The sequence below is a fragment of the Clarias gariepinus genome, chromosome 18 (assembly GCF_024256425.1).
Source record: "Clarias gariepinus isolate MV-2021 ecotype Netherlands chromosome 18, CGAR_prim_01v2, whole genome shotgun sequence".
Classification (NCBI taxonomy): Eukaryota; Metazoa; Chordata; class Actinopteri; order Siluriformes; family Clariidae; genus Clarias; species Clarias gariepinus.
Genome location: NC_071117.1, coordinates 17,971,488 through 17,989,418, shown reverse-complemented (window position 1 = coordinate 17,989,418; position 17,931 = coordinate 17,971,488). Strand labels below are relative to the sequence as shown.

The 17,931-nt window shown below is 39.3% G+C and overlaps 2 protein-coding genes across 2 annotated transcripts; both read right to left on the bottom strand.

Annotated features, from left to right (window-relative positions):
• Positions 1 to 370: 370 nt before the first annotated feature.
• rab9a (RAB9A, member RAS oncogene family) lies at positions 371 to 4,472 on the bottom strand. The gene is made up of 2 exons (XM_053477685.1): positions 4,332 to 4,472; positions 371 to 1,527 (listed from the first exon to the last, which is right to left on the bottom strand). Exon 2 carries the CDS (start codon positions 1,503 to 1,505, stop codon positions 897 to 899), a length of 609 nt encoding a protein of 202 aa, XP_053333660.1. The 5' UTR covers positions 1,506 to 1,527; positions 4,332 to 4,472; the 3' UTR covers positions 371 to 896.
• Positions 4,473 to 8,684: 4,212 nt separating this feature from the next.
• Positions 8,685 to 10,760, bottom strand: LOC128506722 (transcription elongation factor A N-terminal and central domain-containing protein). The gene is given in 3 exon segments (XM_053477288.1): positions 8,685 to 10,328; positions 10,686 to 10,736; positions 10,739 to 10,760. Coding segments are annotated over 3 exon segments (1,143 nt in total). The 5' UTR covers positions 10,752 to 10,760; the 3' UTR covers positions 8,685 to 9,249.
• Between the last annotated feature and the right edge of the window lie 7,171 nt (positions 10,761 to 17,931).

Genomic DNA, 17,931 nt, shown 5'->3' with positions numbered 1-17,931 from the left:
TTCTCAATAGTGTTCTTTTACGTGTCTCTTAAAGCTGCCCAATTGAATATTTATCCATCGGAAGAGAAGAGGCACTGTGGAGAAGAAAAGATGCTGCTCAAATTCTATGATCAGTCAAAATGTTATCCAGTACACTTCCGGGAAGTCTTTCCACCCGTAGCATGATATATATCTTTCCATCATATTTCTAAAACCTGAAAACATCCCTAAATTCATAGATCATTCTAAAATCACAGTGTGTTTATCCCAAACTAACATCCATCCCAATGCTTTCACTTTTTACCATGTTTACATTTTTTCACCCCATTTCAATGCAGTTCATGTAAAAGTTACCAATTAAATAAAAAAAAGAACACATCACATGAAAAAATAAGTGGTTATGGACACATTTAATGGGTTCATATCTTAGTTTCAATTCAGTGTACTCAAAACTTTGACTGGTACATTAAACTATATTCCCCTGTGAGTGCTTGACTTTTTCACTGGCCTAAAAAGACCTCTAATGCAAAAACTGCAGATTTACTGGACTTACTGGAGCTACAGATTGTTGCACACTAGTGCCACCTGCTACGCAGAAGCTCTAACAGTCTGTGAGGGTTTCTGGGACACATTGAACGTGTAAAAGCATCAAGTCAAAGCCATTTGTGTGATAATGCTAAACATTTTGCAAGAGCCTTCAATAGGTTTACAGACCAAACATGTGGGCAGGTACTTTTAAAGATTATAACTATAGTCCAGTTGCTTTGACTTACTACTACTAGACATTCAATATGTCCAGGATCAATAAAACCCCTAAAAGACTAATACAGCTTTTGCACAGCTTCAGTAAGTCCTTACAAGTTCATTAGGCAGCTTTTAAATGGGTCATGGACTGACTTCACCATAACCTCCAGGGGTTACAAACAACAGCGACTGCCAGAGCGCGGCTTCCTGCGCAAATCCACAACGTCCGAGGGCATGACGTGTGCTTGACGATCCTCCAGCGCCAAGACACGCCTTGCAGCCTCTTCAAAAGCCTCAGCGACATTTGTTGCGTCCTTGGCACTAGTTTCGAAATATGGGTGGCCTCCATTATCATAACACCACCTCTGCGCCTCTTCGCTGGTCACCTGCCGCTCCGCCACGTCGACTTTATTGCCGAGAATGATGAAAGGAAAGCTGTCCGGCTCCTTCACGTCAGCGTAGTAGGCAAACTCCTTCCTCCAGTGCCCGAGGTTGAGGAAGCTTTGTGCGTCATCCACACCAAACGTCAAAAGGCAGCAGTCTGAGCCGCGGTAGAATGGTGTGCGCAGGCTGCGGAAGCGCTCCTGACCGGCAGTGTCCCAAATCTGCAGGGTCACCCGCCGCCCGTCCACCTCCAGCTCTTTGTTGAGGAATTCAACTCCGATGGTGTGGAAGAGATGCGCGTCAAACTTGTCAGACACGTAGCGGTTCATGAGGGACGACTTGCCTACGCCACCGTCTCCAAGCAGGATCACCTTTAGTAGAGATGACTTGACTGCCATGGTGAGGAAATGACTGCAAAACCTAAGACAAAAAAAAATAAAAAATTAGGGAACCATTTGTTGGTTGATTTGATCACATGCCAGTTTCCACCCAACAGTGAGCTCTCGATCACACAGCAGATACCATTTGGAGAGGGTTGTGGTTAAAACATGCTGTGGTTGAGATATGTGAAGCCTGCTAAGCTGACAGTCAAATCTCTTCAAACTGCTCTTCAAACCGAGCAGCCTAACGGCAGTGCTATCTACCCTCTTCAGGATACATAAACTTACCGGCACCTGTGTCAATGTGACTGGCAGAAAAGAGACAGTACGTACAATTTAGCTCCTTTGGCTCTTGGCCATGGATGGCTCTAGATGAATATATATTAATTGAATGACTTCACTTTAAGCATAAAACATGAATGTCTTGTACACACATACAAGAATGATATTTTTCTGATGCAATGTATGCACCAAACTTTTTTTGCCATTTTTAAAAGTATTATTTGTTTCCTTCTTTGCAGATTGGAACATACTTATCTTTAAGCATGCCTGTATAGTTAGACAGAGAAGACTGTTCCAGAAACAAATCCCTGAGAATTTCGAAATAACCTTTTCCATTATAACCAAATAATAGTTCAACAGTGTGTCGTCACAGCTCGGTTGACTGGAGCCTTCTGAAAGATGTCTTAATGCAGTTTGAAATTAAGTTAAGAACAAACCAGGCGAATGTTGCTTTAGAAGCTGCTAAAGTAAAGTCACCAAAGTATTAATAATGTATCAATAGCAAAAGCTTACTTTATTGCATGCATTGAATCATGAATCTAAGGTTGTCGAAGACAAAAGATAACTTAGGCAACCCAAGTTAAACATAAAGACCTATCTGTATCTTCAATATTTGTTTTAACTGTTGGTTGTATCCTCTTGTATCATGACAAAGCATTTACATAAAGCATTCTCAGCACAGCACTGACATGTTGTGTACAGTATATGCTGTTGGTACAAGGGTGCTGTTGGTACAAGAGTGTGAAGAACAGCAGAACAGTCTGACATTATAAACATCCATCTAACAGCTGTCCAGGTCATAAACTTACACTAAAGGAGTGTACAAGGATGTTTTATCCTGTTATCTTTGAGTCTTCGAGTACATTTCATGCATAACTTTGCAGGTACCTACAGCATATTTTTGAAGCGTCAGGCTCATTTGGTTGTAAATGATAAAACGAGTACAAGTAATATAAATTGGCTCCTTCCAGTTTAAGAACAGTATCTCATGATTTCTAATTAGACTCTAATTTAAATTCTTAGTGTTTGTATGAGTGAAGCTAAAGTGAAAACTTAAAAACATGATGTTAGAGCTGCAAAATTTATGGAAAATAAAATATAGAGGAAGGAAAGATAGAGAAATCGAGATACTGTACGGACCAGTGCAATTACTCAGCAGCAAAAGGCCACAGTTTATAACAGGTGGTTATGTATGCATGGTCAGGGATTTATATATGGTTTGTCAATAATTTATTTATTAATTCATTCATTTATCTTTTATACTGCTTATCTTTGTAATGACTTCCAGGGGAGCCAGGAACCTATCCCACTCTGGGTACGAGGTGGGGCACACCCTTGACAGGGCGCCAATCCATCACAGGGTGCACACACTTACAGACACAGACACACACCAGGCAATTTTGGAACGCAAATTAGCTTAAACTGCATGTCTATGGACTATGGAAGCAAACCAGTGTACCCAGAGGAAATTCACCAAGCATGGGGAACACTCACACAGACCTGGTACATGAGGGGCGAGGCCACAGTGCCAACCACTACGCCACCATGCTGCTGTCACTAATGTTACTATTGTTAATTCATTAAACTACTTCTGCTGTGCTAAATAAATAAATAAAAAAAATCCTCTCCTCAATTGCAATTGTGCAGGATCTGACTCGATACACTCGTACCAGTACCACGTCAAGTCTCATTGTCGTTCCACCGCTCAGACAATAACTGGGCAGTGACTGAGCCGTTTCATTGACAAATACAGTAGAGGAGGGCTGAAAAACTGTGCAGAGAGAAACATGAACCACAGTGTTTGTACACCTACAAAGTGACCTATAACGATGCAAATCAGCAGTCACTCTATGTCAGGTTAAACACAAGATCCACAGAGATGTGAGAGACTTGAATGAGACAGTGTGTGGGATTTCAGCTGAACAAAGATTCACTCATCTCAAAAGTTACCCTGAGATAAAGTGGGGGAAAATAAAAACCTCAGACAGAATTTGAATTCAATACTAGAATTAATTACTGACTCCAGAAATGTCAGTGAGAAATTTCAGTCAACCAAAATGTTTACTACTGCAGAAAGGAGGAAAAAAGTTTTATCTGATAACAAGAGGAGGAAGAAACAGCATATTTAAAAACAAACAGCTTTCTTCTCGACGATATCTGTGACTTAAGTCACCAAAAACAACAAACAAACAATGGTTTGTTTTATTCACTTTCAGGAAAGCTAGTTCAGTAAAAATTAGCTGACTAAACAGAACAAGGTTACTGGCTAGCAACTAAAAATTACAGCAACCTTAAAAAACAACTAGCTAACGCTAGATCACAGGTTTATCTAAACCATTAAAAAGATAACAAGGGGTAGAAATGACACCACAGCTGACTTGAAGCCGAAAATGATCAAATATTGTTCAAGCTTCCTGGATTGCTTAGCATCCATGCTAGCTAGAAAAGCAAACAGAAACAGTCTGAACAAGTTTTCTAAAACTTGTCACGCTCCTGAAACTCCACACTGTCCGCAGAGTCAAAATATTATCGAAAACATTGATAAAGAAATTATTTTGTTACCTCTTTAGTTTAGAGACGGTTACCGAGGAGCTCTGTGTGCGGCGCCATTCCTCCAGTCTTGTGGGGATTTTTCCAAGTCATGGCGCCCCGGGCTTCTCCCTTCACGTTCATATGACCAGAGACCAGAGAGGTTAGGGCGCCTCAAACATACACTGCTTCTTTACTGAGGTATTTCTAACCTACACAATATGTTAAAATACAGTAAAAATTATCGATTACACAGATAAAAACAACCAATCAAGTGCCCACCAATGATATGAGGAAAGGAGTCTTTATCAGTTGTTTTTAAATAGTCAGCAAACAGACTCTTATCATTACAGTCCTATTGACATGCACAGCAAATGCAGCAAAAATCACTAATCAACTGTAAGATTAAATGTTAACTCTGCATTTTTTTTTTTTGCACCTCCAGGATCCAGATTTGATTCCCTCCTCGGGGTCTGTGCGTATGGAGTTTGCATGTTTTCCACTGTGGTTGGTGGGTTTCCTCCGTGGTTTTCTTCCACATTCCAAAGACATGCAGATTAGGCTAATTGGAGTTTTGTAATTTTTTACAAAATGCAATTTGGAGTTATAATTGCATGTAGTGTGTGAATGTGTATGAGTGTGCCCTGCGATGGATTGGCACCCTGTTCATGGTGTACCCCACCTCAGCCCCTGCCTCCCTAGCGGTCCTGTATACAGGATTAAGCAGTATAGACAATGACAGTAGTACTTTACCTATTTTGGGGAAGCAAAGTATCTTTTGCTAGATATCCAAACTCTGGTATTTTAAATTGCAAGATAACGCTAAAGCTGTCAATGTTTTACTTTAGATTTAATGTGAATGTACGCTAGTGTTAGTATTCCCATTTATGCATACTTATTGTTAATAAGAATGTGTTTTTAACTTTTTTTGGTCTTGAGAATGCACCAATGAATTTGAATCTGAATCGACCATAAGTTAGAATCCAAATCAACCCGGAAAAAAATGTCATTGATGGCACTTTACCTAATCCATCATTAAATAACTTTCACCTTTACTTTCCCCTTAAAAGTAATAGATCTGCAGAGTAGACCTTCCCCAGTATTTAGTCCAAAATCCAAAAAGCTTTGTACAGGCTTATATAAAGTGTGCACAAATAGTATCACTTTACTACTAACACTACAACAAATATTTGAATGCATTGCTCTCAAACGAGGCTTGTCATATCAGATTGCTGGAACGCTTCAAGCCTACAGTGCATAATGGATGTGCATTGATGCATGAAGTTCCCTGCAGCAAAGCACTCTGGGAAAACTGCCCCCAAGACTACAGATTACTGAGTCACATGCTGGCTGCACATGTGGCGTGTTTCAGGTCACATGTCTGCAGGAAGGCATTGGAGTTTAGGCCTGATCATTCCTCTGCAAGCACAGTCTCTCAGCCTGATCCATTTTAGTGCTGATCTGAGTGTGAATGACTCCTATTAAACGAGAAGGATTTTTAAAAAAAGAATACAGCACTATATAACACAAGCATCATAGCAACTCTTAATATTTACATGGCATGCAGTTACTTTGAGATATGAAATATTTGTTTTATGTGAAATATATCCACATTACAATTATGTTAAATTTGTGCATGTTGAACTTTGCTAAACATACATTTAAATCCAAGTGTTGGTGCTCCCATTTCATTTATGCTTTTATTTTCTACATTTTTGCAATAGGTAGTTGTAAGCAACTGCCATGTCATTTTCCTTATGTGTTCACATGTCCAACAGGAAAGTGTTTCAGGAATAGTAGCTATGGCAATGCAGGAATGCATCTCATTTTAGTATGCACTAGAGGATGTTATATATAATTAACAATGCGATTAAAAGAGTGACCTTCCTGTTTAAACTAAATATTGTATTGCAATAGCTATAGCTGTTATGATGTGCAATAGTGGCATTCATTCGTTCATTCATTCTGTTATACTGCCTTACTGCCATGTCTTCCCCAAGTAAGCAAAAAACATGTATACCTCATTGTCCACATGGTAAAAAAAAGCATGATTTATCAGACCAGGCCTCCTTTTTCCACTGATTTCCATTTCACTGTCATTTGCTGACATCTGATGCTTATGTGAACACTGAAGGCACTTTAGGCAGTGGACAAGGAGCAGCATGAGCACTTTGACTGGTATGCGCCTACACAGCCCCATACACAGCTGAAATGCACTTTCATCTGACACTTTTGACACTTTAGCACTTTTGACACATTTTTGACACTGACATAGCTAGCATTCACATTTTCAGCATTTGTGCTACAGTAGCTCTTCTGTGGGATAGGACCAGACAGTTAGCCTATGCTTCCAACATGCATCACTTAGCCTTGGGCATCCTTGACCCCTTTGTGAGTTAAGGAAGACCAATGCTCTGACCCAGTTGTCTAGCCATTGCCTGTTTTTCTTACTTTTACCACAGGGCGATTCCATCTCAAATCAACCAGTGGGTGCCACCACATAATCACAGATTTTTTTATAGTTGCAATTTACAGTTACAGATTCAATTTACAGTTTACCTTTTAAATTTTCTTCAAATATTATCAATAATTAACACACTGCTGAACCTGCTAAAAATTCAATCATGTTTTAAATGTGAGTTAATTTTTTTGTCCTCAAGTTATGTAATCTAAGATGCCTTAGTTGCACAGAAACTCTTCTCTCTGTAAGGGATCATGCAGCAGACCTGAACATTTATCTTTTCAGGGACCCATTCAATGAATAATTAATAATATTTGAAGGAAATTAAAAAATGGGGAAAAGAAAATAAACATTGTTTCTAAAAAAAACCTATTGTTTCCATCCACTTTACTGTAAGTTGCATGCACTAGAGAGGTATCCTGAAGATGGCTGTGCTTGTAATCTTGGACTAAATACTAGATTGCCTCTTCCAACTTACCACACCATCAATAGATCCATGTCTATAAAATCTGGATTATAATTTTTTTTTATATTATTAAAATTAAGTCTAGGTTTTCCAGTAATTACTCTCTCAAGATATGTAGATGGAAAGATTGAAATTATCCTGATAGAAAAAGCTTATGTTTGGGTCAACTGTCAAATGAAAGGGCATGCATTAAAAGAGGCTTACCTTTTACTCGCTTCTTGTGAATATCAAATGGGTTGCAGCATCTGTCTCGCTGAAGGAACTCGAAGTGTGAGAGAAAAGTAGCTTAATGGTGAAGGCACATAGCTGCATCCATTGGGTTTAAAGAGTCAGCAGTGTTGCTTCTGATCAGCAACAAATGTCGCTCATTTTCTGTCAAATCCTGCAGCCGAATTAAGCGTTTTAATTTCACGTAGTGCTTTAGATGGCATTGGCTATTGAGAGCCAAGTCAATACTACATGGTTCAGGTCCTTCTTCCATGAATTCCATAGAGATTGTGATTAAGACAACAAACTACATTGGAAAGATTCAGTGAACAAATTAACATAAACGAAACACACTCACTCATGGAGTTGGAGATCATTTTAACTTTCTGATCAGTATGAACCTGAATGGTTCAGTTACAGAATACTGTTTGACAGGCATGTATCTTACATGTACTACCATAAAATGACACATTTACTGGTAGATTAGGCCTATTGTGTAGATCCATGTACATTCTCTGTGTATAAAATGTGTATCAAATCGTAAAACATTTGCAAAACCTGGACATTTCATTTTTGATGATTTCTATAAAACAGGGCATAACACACCCCTGGTTTTTATTTATTTTCAAGATGAGGTGATGTGAAGTAACCCCTATTTTTTTGAGTAACATATATACGTGCAGACCTTGGGTTCTGGGGGGGTCGAAAAGGGGTACCCCCCAAAAATGTTTTTTTCAGAAATATCTCCATAACCACAAGAGATTTGCAGAATCTGAATCTACATGAAAAATTACATAAATACACTCAGGTTCATCTCCATATGACATATAGCAAGTGAGTTATCTAGGAAAAAAGGATTTTAAAAAGGGGCGTGTCATGTCTCGAAGCGCTTCGAGGCCAAAAATCAAGATGGCTGCCATTTTTTAACGAATGGGAGTTGGGACAAAAAAAAAAAAGGGGATTTTTATTTTCATGCCAATACCAACAATTAGTGAAAAAATCAGCAAAATCTGAGAAGTGATGGTGGAAAATTTCTCTTCCACTGGTTGATTTGAGATGGAATCACTCCACATTATACTTGACTCTTGACTATAAACTGACTCTTCACTTGCTGCCTAATATGTCCCATCAATCAATAAGTGCCAATGTTAGAATAAAACCAATGTTATTCACCTCAGTTGTTTTAATCTTATGGCTGTAAATATTATATCACACACACATACAAAAAAAGAACATAAACTTTATTCCACCATAGCTTTATAAGAAAAAAATTTTCTTTGTTACATATTCATTACAGCATAATGAAATTCTTTCCCCCACCCACCATATCCCAGCTTGGTAGAGATATGCATGGGTCGGAACGCAGGGTCTGCTATGATACAATGCCCCTGGAGCAGATAGGGTTAAGAGCTTTGCTCAAGGCCCGAACTATGCCAGTTTGGTGGTGCTGGGACTTAAAACCCAACCTTTTGATCAGTAACCCAGAGTCTTAACCATTGAGCCACAATAGCTAAACAATAGCCTACTAAATATACAAGTAGGAATTCATAATAGCATAAAATATGCAAAATTAATATGACCTTGTCAGGGTTATAACCTAGTCGCTGTGGCAGTAGATATAGAGTCTTTGCTGGGATTAGGTGCCAGTCCAAACAAGGAAGCCATGCACACGCAGCACCACTTTGGAAGAGCCAATCCTCTTACTAAGTTGGCTAAAACCATGACACACAATGGAAACATGCAAGACTCTGCATAGACTGTAATTAACTCAGGGTCCCAGGGTCGTCCAACCCCCCACCCCCTCCCCAATAGTCATATCAAAGGCACACCCAGCGATTATGGTACCACTGCGCCCCACAGTTGGCGCAAGACATGAAGGTCATGGCTTCTTCATCAACGCTCCCTCTCTTTACCCAGGAGGGCAAAAAAAGTGTTCCACGGGAGACCTGCGTCAACCTGCAGTCCATCCCTTCACAGCGCTGGCATCGCACCTTGGTCGTGGCTGTCCCTTCTGGTCCCTGTGGCAGCTGGTGCTCGCTGATGCCTGCTGCTGTGTAGCCCTGCCTGAGCTGGCGCAACTCATCACCAGCCATCTCCTGGGCAGACATCCTGACAAACACCCCTGGCGCCAACGTGCCAGTCAGAAGACCCTCACGCAGGTGAGGATTCTTCGGGTTCTTTAAATTGGCCACCTTGCTTCTTATGCAGGACTTGTATTTGTGTGGATTGCAGCCATGAAGTGAGTCTATGTCTGTTTCAATGATATGAGCTAGCTGGTTTATCAGCTCAGGATCTGTTTGATCCGTGTTTAGAGCCTGGATAAGGAGTTCTACACACTTGTTTCTCAAGACCGGAGAGTTTGTGGAGCTGCTCATCAGAGGTGGAACCATTGAGATGGTTCTTAAGTCTTGAGGTTCTGGAGGATGTCTTAAAGTTTCTTCTTTTTGTTCGGTCTTGGCTTTTGATGAAGATGCGGCATTCGACACTCCTAATTCCACATCTTTGAAGCAAATAACTGCATTGTCATTGTTGTCGTCGTCATTTACTTTTTTATCTAGGACCTGTTTGGATGTTTCTGATTTATCTTGTTTGATTGCTTCACAGTCTTTCGCCTGATTCGTTTCCTTGATATTTTTGTGGTCGTGCAGTGATCCGTACAAACGCTTCCATTTTGACAGAACGCACTTTCCTCTTTTCCGAATGCTTTCGACAGGACATGACTTTAAAAGCTGATAAATGTTCATGGCAATGTCAGTGCTCTGTAGCTGTTCTAACGTCACATTGGTGTTGAAAATGTCTGTTAGTAGGCAGGAAATGTCTTCATATTTTCTGTCCTTGTGTAGTTTCTCTATTTGTATCGCCATACGAGTGATTTCTTTCACCTCCATTGCTAAATCTAAAAATGTCAAGAAAAGAAGAAAAAAAAATCGATTTTGTGAAATGTCATTACTGGAACAACATATGCAATGTTGCACGCGTTTTATTTCAATGCTGTTGAACATTTATTGCACTACATAGGGCGTATGAGCCATTCTGACTTTCCCTATGAAGCACACTTATGGAGGAAGTGTGAAACCATTTGTGATTCAACCACAGAGTTTAGGCCTAGTGTGCGAGCAGTTTGGGTTTATGTTGCTAGTGTTTTAACGACATAATATCTATAACTAAATACGATTACCGACCATATAAAAACACAAAAAATATATTTTATTACCACAGATTTAACCTCCTACAACAACTATAATGTTCTTACCGATTTCTATCAAATCCAAGCCGCCATGTTTGTTATGGTTCTCCGCAAAACAATCCCCACCGCCATCGCTAGAGGGCGCAAACACTACATACAATCATTACACAGTACTGTACAAATGGAAAGACTCAACTATAATATTTAGTATATAATGGGATGTAAAATCTATATTAGTATCTATATAGTAAATCGATATTGCTAACTAATATAGCTATTAGATACAATAATAAGCTCATAATGTTTGTTTCAAGCAATACAACATTAACCTGTAGGCTATATAGGGCGGCAGTACAGTGGCTTAGTGGTTAGCCCTGTCGCCTTTTGCACCTCAGGGTCTGAGTTCTATTCCCGCCTCGGGTCTGAGTGCATGAAGATTGCATGTTTTTCCTGTTATTCCTGCCTTGTGCCCTTAGTCTCCTGGGATAGGCGACCCTGTATACAGGATAATGTGGTATAGACAGTGAGTGTATAGGGCATAGAAGGGCACTTATAGCAAGGATATAGGGAGCAGTTTTATAGTCCATTCTTTAGCTGGTTTGTTTGTGAGCTGAACATTCATCACAAGCCAAAGCTGAAAGACCTGTTGTGAAGGACTAGTGGAATTTCCTGCTAATATGAAGTGAACCCCTACAGTGTTCAGACAGGGAGTTGGTAATATCCGGTAACATACGTGAAAGAACATGGACAAAAGATGAAAACAAATTTCTGACACACCTTTCCAAACAGATATGTAAAGAAACAGACAATGTGTGGCTTTTCTCCATAATTAAAGAAACTTGAGATTTTATACAGACACACGCATGTACAACATAGACATACTGTAGGAATGCGCACACATAGAGACAGACAGAAAGACAGACTGACAGACATAAATGTACAGACACAGACATTTACATAGGCAGGCTTGCAAACGAGCAAGCACAATGCCTTTACACATAAGTATACAAATGCATACTCAAAGAATCACACACATACACAGGCTTGTTAAACACACGAAGAGTTCAACACAATTAGAAACATATAAATCAGCACAAAATGACACACATATTCTAGTGAACATATACACAAGGGTGTAAAAGGGGTGTTCGAGTCTTTAAAATGCATAAACCCAGTGATGCACACACAGTGACAAGCAATGGGTTTTACACAAACACAAACACACCACACGCAATCACTCAGTTATCTTTAACCCCCGCCTCTTACTGTTCTACTTAGAGTACATGGGTGGAGCCGTATGAATAGGTTAATAAATCAGAGCTTTATAAACCGAGCGTCTGATTTCTTATCAGCCTCTGGAGTCTTTCGGCGTGAGGGGCAATCACCACCAAAAGCTCAAGGCCTAATTGCGGCACTGACTAATGTGTCTGCAGTCTAATCTGAGCTCAGCCGGGTGTGACTGCTGCATGCAAGTGGAATTTTACTGAGCTCACACGCACTTCACTCCACAAGAGGGCAATCAGAGCTCATGGTTTTCTCTTTCATGCCACTAGGATGCAAGAAGCAGCGTAATTTCCTGCTTTGCTGTGCTTCTAGGCCCTGTCCCATATGCCATTATTCATGTCTAGTGTGTGTGCGTGTGTGTTTTACTAGTACGTCAGCCATTTTAAGAGAACATGTACAGTTAGACTACGACTTTTTAAGAGTTGTCGTATTAAAGGTTCATGCTGTATAGACTTGGTGCTCTGAGGTTCATGTGTTTTCCCATAATTCACTGTAAGTGAGAGTGAGTAATACACTGTAATGCTGAGAAATGACCGGGTCGGGTTACAGTTAAAACATTCAACTTTTTGTGTAAAGAAATTAAGCATAGTAGATAACTGGTAGATAGAGATGATTTCTTACTACACGTTAATTAGAAGCATTATTTTATTATCCAGTTCTTATATACAGCAGGTTATAACTATCACCTTTCTTGCAACCTGGTAGTGGTGCGTGCATGTGTGTGTGTGTGTGTGTGTGTTTGGGGAGGGTAGCTGTCAGTCTTGAAAGCAGCCCAAATCCCACCTCTGTGAGGTACTTTAACCATGGTGGAGCCAGTCGTATAAAGTCATCATTGCCATGCTTTTTGCACAGAAAAAATAACAACTTTTAGCCAAATTAAGCAGTGTGCTGGTGACATGCATGACGTGGAACTTTTCTACCCAACTATTTGTTCCGTTCCCATTACCTTCGATGATGCAAAGCCAATTGTCATTAAATTCTGACCAGCTTCCACAATACGGTTTTGCAACCTAGCTCTTGTACAAAATGCATCAAAACTCATAAACCAAACCATGACACTTTTATCAGAGCCACTTTTTTTTCCCTTTTTTTTTTTGAAGGCATGTTAGCATAATGCTTGATTGTTCGTGCTCTCTTGTGGTTACCTTGCGTGCCTCTTTCATCACACATTGACGCTGTTTAAAGCAAGCAGGCCATGAAGAACTGACTTGTTTGCTCGTCTAGCTTGAGTGCGCAGCAAATTTCAGTACCCTTATCTATTTCCTCCATTCACTTCGCTTTAGTTTGGCAAACTAGGACGGTGAAATGTCAGTGAAACGCAACTCTGCGTGGGGGTCCTTTTGGTCCTGTGCACAAATAAATCATCTCAAGAGATGACAAGAACACGAATGTGTTGGTGCTTTTAAAACAGCACCTAAAAGACTGTGAAAAATTTACTTTTAGCTAGTTAACAGTCATTATTATTATTATTATTATCATTATTATTTAGATTTAGATTTAGTACTTTGGTATTTAAAGCCATAGGGCTTGCATATTACAAGTGCAAAACTAATGCAAGGATAAGTGTGTGTGTGTGTGTGTGTGTGTGTGTGTGTGTGTGGCCAAACTTCTTCTACAAACCGAAAGAAAAGGTAAGATAAGGTGAGGAGACTTGAGACAGAAACTGTGCTTAGAGCAAAAGTGAGAAACTTATCTACCTGCTAAAAGACTAAAAAAAAAATCACATTTACATTTTGCTGACTAAAATAAGAACGATAATACTCTGAATAAATAAAGCATTTACTTTACAGTACGTACATGTTATCTGCATATGTTTAAAGTGCCCTGATTCGACTTATCCAACCATGAGCAGGAAAAACTGGTTATTAAAGATAAATAGCTAAACAATATTTATATACAGTGCATTTGAATACTTGACATTCTGGATATTACTTTAATGTTTCTCAGACCAAGATTTAGGTCTATGAATTATGCAATAGAGATAACTATCTGGATAATGCAAACTGTGTGCTTGAATACAAACACTCCGTGATTACAACACATTAACACATAAGACCAGCGTACTGTAATACTTTTAAAGGAACTTCTAATGCAACAGCTAGTCTGCTGTTTAATGTTTCTATGGAAGTGAACGTCACTAAAAATCCGCAAAGATTTGTTTCCACTGAATCGGGTTTGACAAGGCTGGCTCTTGTTTGGGCTTTGGAGCGTTAAGACCTTGCTACTCCTGTTATGGCTTCAAAACAGTTGATAATATTATGTGTTGTCTTATTTTTCTGAACTGTAATATGATTTGGAAGCCGTGCCGTGCCGTGCTGTTGAGAAGCGGGATCAGTGCTGCCCGTCTGTCTGCGATGTTTTGGATGGAGACGCCATGCACTTTGGAATTCCCGTTCTCTCCAGGGTTTTGTGTTTATGTATCTTTGACCTTCTAGACTGTGTTGATTGTGAACTGGATGGAGAGAGGGAGGTGTCTTGGCTCACACAGTTTTTGTGTGTTTGTGAGAGAGATAGGGTGTGTGTGTGTGAGAGAGAGAAAGAGAGAGAGAGAGACTAAGAGTCCTGCTGTGTTTATAATCAGGTGACTCACAGGTCGTGAATCGTTCTTCTTTTCAGGGAACGCACTAAAGAAGCAGAAAGGAGGCCACCCGTTACAGCCTGCCAGTTCCGGGCAATGCTACCATCACAGTGTTTAACCTTCCATTACTTTTTATTGTGCTGTACGGAAGCAGCATTTTAATTCCCCCATAAACAAGATTTTATTAGATATCTTGATAGATATACTGTTATCTACTGTACGTCTATAGATATATTGATGTTGACATTTTCTTGAGTTAAAAAAAAGTACAAAACCAAACAAAACATTTAGAAATGTATAAATCCTATTATCTTTCAATAAACCAGTGTTTGGTTTGACCCATAACAAATTTTACTATAGTATGTACTATAGGTTACCATGGTAAACTATTGTGCATACCATAATATACCATAGTATAACTGTGGTATTTCAGACATTGCTACAGTGGGCACCATATGACTTCATAGTGTACCAGGGTAGGACCTGTGGCATGTAGCACTGCACTTTGGTAAATACAGTACATAGTGGTTACCAAAGTTTAGCAGGAACTCATTGTGGTACGTTTGTACACACTCTACAATGTTAGATATATTAGTACATACATACGTAGCGTATCATAACATGTATAACCTATTTTCACAGTATCCTGGTGCTTTATTTATAGTGGCACTTCATGGTGGAGGCATATAGTTCATGTACTGTTGTATCAAAGTATGTATCCTGTTTGAGCCATGTACTATAGAAATAAGTACCATGGTACTGTACTGTATACCATGGTGCAGCTACTGTACCATTAGAATTCCATGGTACCTATTACATGGTAAAATTTCTCATGGGGACTTGACGAATTCACATCGACAATTATTGATAGCTACTTTTTTAAACAATAGTTAGTGCTTAGCCTAAGATTAACTAGCTTGTTACCAAACCTAATGGGCTCCTAAAGTCAAAAAATTATAGTTGCTCATTAAATGTGGGGGAAGGTAAAGGCTTACACTTCTAGCAACACTTAATTATATCTCCTAATTGTGGCATGACAGTTAATTACATAAAAAATAAAATAATTATCATAATAATAATGACTTAAACATAGTTGCATGACGATTTCTGTCTGTTTTTCCGTGCTTATTTCTTTTTATACCTCAAGCACTGTCAGTGTTTTGAATATTCTAAAACATATGACAATGACATTGTTATTATTATACTTATTATACTTATTATGCTTATAATGATTAATATGGTTATTAAAACACATTTCATGAAACTATTTGAGCTAGTTGAGTCCTTTAATATAACAGCAATGGCATTATTATGAGATCATGATTATAAATCCATCGTTAGGACGGATAATGTTTAACTTGCATTAACAAAGCAGGATGACATGACCTCATGTTGCTTTGAATGAGATCATCTTCAAAGCATAGCTTATTCCAACAGAATGACTGGTGTGGCATGTTATTCAAGTATGACATCATATAAAAGAAAAAATCGCTGTGTAAATGACCTAGTAAGTGTACTCTGTACCCTCCCACATGGAATCTCACCCGGCAGACAGTCATAAGTATGCTGTGGGCAAAGAAAGGGACAAAGGAGGAACTGTCTGGAATTGGCTTTGGTTGCCATTAATTATAAGACAGCATGAACAGGTGCACAAGCTCAGATAAGAAGTGATGAATTGATATATAGTAAGCTTATGAAAAAAATCTGGATGGCTATACAGCATACCAGGAACTTGGTTTATTTAGGGTTTTTTTAATTGTGTGTGTGTGTCATTACTTCTTGTATGTATGTATGTATGTATGTGTATGTATGTGTGTGTATATATATATATATATATATGCAAAGTAAAAATTATAAAAATCTATCATGTTTCAAATTATTACAGTTTAGACCAGTAACACAAATAAAGCCATAAAGCCAGCATCCAGCGTTTGACATTTGGAGCTCATCCCTTTTGTCATAATATCCACTGACCGGGGTAACAAGGATGCATCATAAGTCCCACGGCGACTCTTCTTGAGTGTGCAAGTTGCCGTGTCCTCCCCCACCTCCATTAGATTTCACTACGGACTGCACATTCCTTTTCTTCATCTCTGCTTTCTTCTCTCTCTCTCTCTCTCTCTCTCTCTCTCTCTCTCTCCCCGTCGCCTGGCCCCCTCCCTATGCCTGATGGGCAAGCAAGAACACACACTGCTGCATTTAGGCACTTTATCACAGGCTGGGAGAGAAGCAGAAATAGACAGAGATAGAGAGAGAGAGAGAGAGAGAGGCTGAAATGGAATGAATGGGATGAGAAGAGAGAACAGGAGCTATGCATGAAGCAGCAAGTCTTACGGATAAAGAATGAAGGGGCGGGGTTCTGAAATTTTCTTTCCTTGCCTGTCGTCTGACAAAAGGCTCGCAGCAAGTAGCGAAGGCCCTTTGTTCCCAAAGGCACGGGATCACATTCTGAACTGGGAACGTGCAATGAATGTTAACACGATAGCCTGTACACTGAGGCAAGATAATCAGTGTCTAAGTTAGGCCTGTCATTGTACATTGTACCATTTTTATTTTTATTTCAGATATTTCAGAATTCGCAGATATGTGATTTCACATCTGGCACCAAATAGCCACGCCCATTTTATGTGTTTACTTTGAGTAATGTTGGTCATGTTGATATCTAAAAAGGTCTGGTACAGACAGGTCCTTTGTTGTTGTATTGGACATTCAACAACAAAATATATAATAAGTATTATTATAATAATTAAGGTAATAATAATATTAATAATAATAATAATAATAATAATATGTTATTGGGACAAATTAAACATGGCAGAACAGATGCTTGTGGTTACACCCAGTGGACTCTAGAATTACATCCTTATTCCTCCAACTTTAGCTTATCTTTATCCATCGCAATACATCACGTTACAGAAATTTCCTCCCTATTGTATTGTTCTTCCCTCTTTTTTCCTCTTGTTTTTTTTTTCCATGTATTTGTTCTGTTTTGCTCTAAATTGTTTGTTTTTGCCCATATACACAGATTAGCCAACCATTACCCCCACTGACAGGATTGTGACCACCTAAGTCTCACCCATGCCCGCAGTTACCAAACGCCAACCTGTCCAGTCTGATCCCACAGAAAAGCCAATGTAGCACAAATCACTGAAAAAATTTAAATGTTGCCCATGATATAAAGGCATCAGACTCCCCAGATCCCACAAACAAGCCCAATCTATGGAGTCTCACAACACCAAAAGGATGCGATGTCAACATTCTGACATCAGACACCACAGCGCACCTCCAGAGGCCCTGCAGAACCAAGGCTCAAGGAACCAGAGCCGCCCTGTTGGCTCAAGGGCAAACCAACATCTAGATTTTTTTTTATTTCTCTCCCTGTTCTTTTTTCCCTTTTCTTTCTTGCTTTTTATTATTTATTTATTTGCTTTGTTGTTTTCTAAAGAGAGG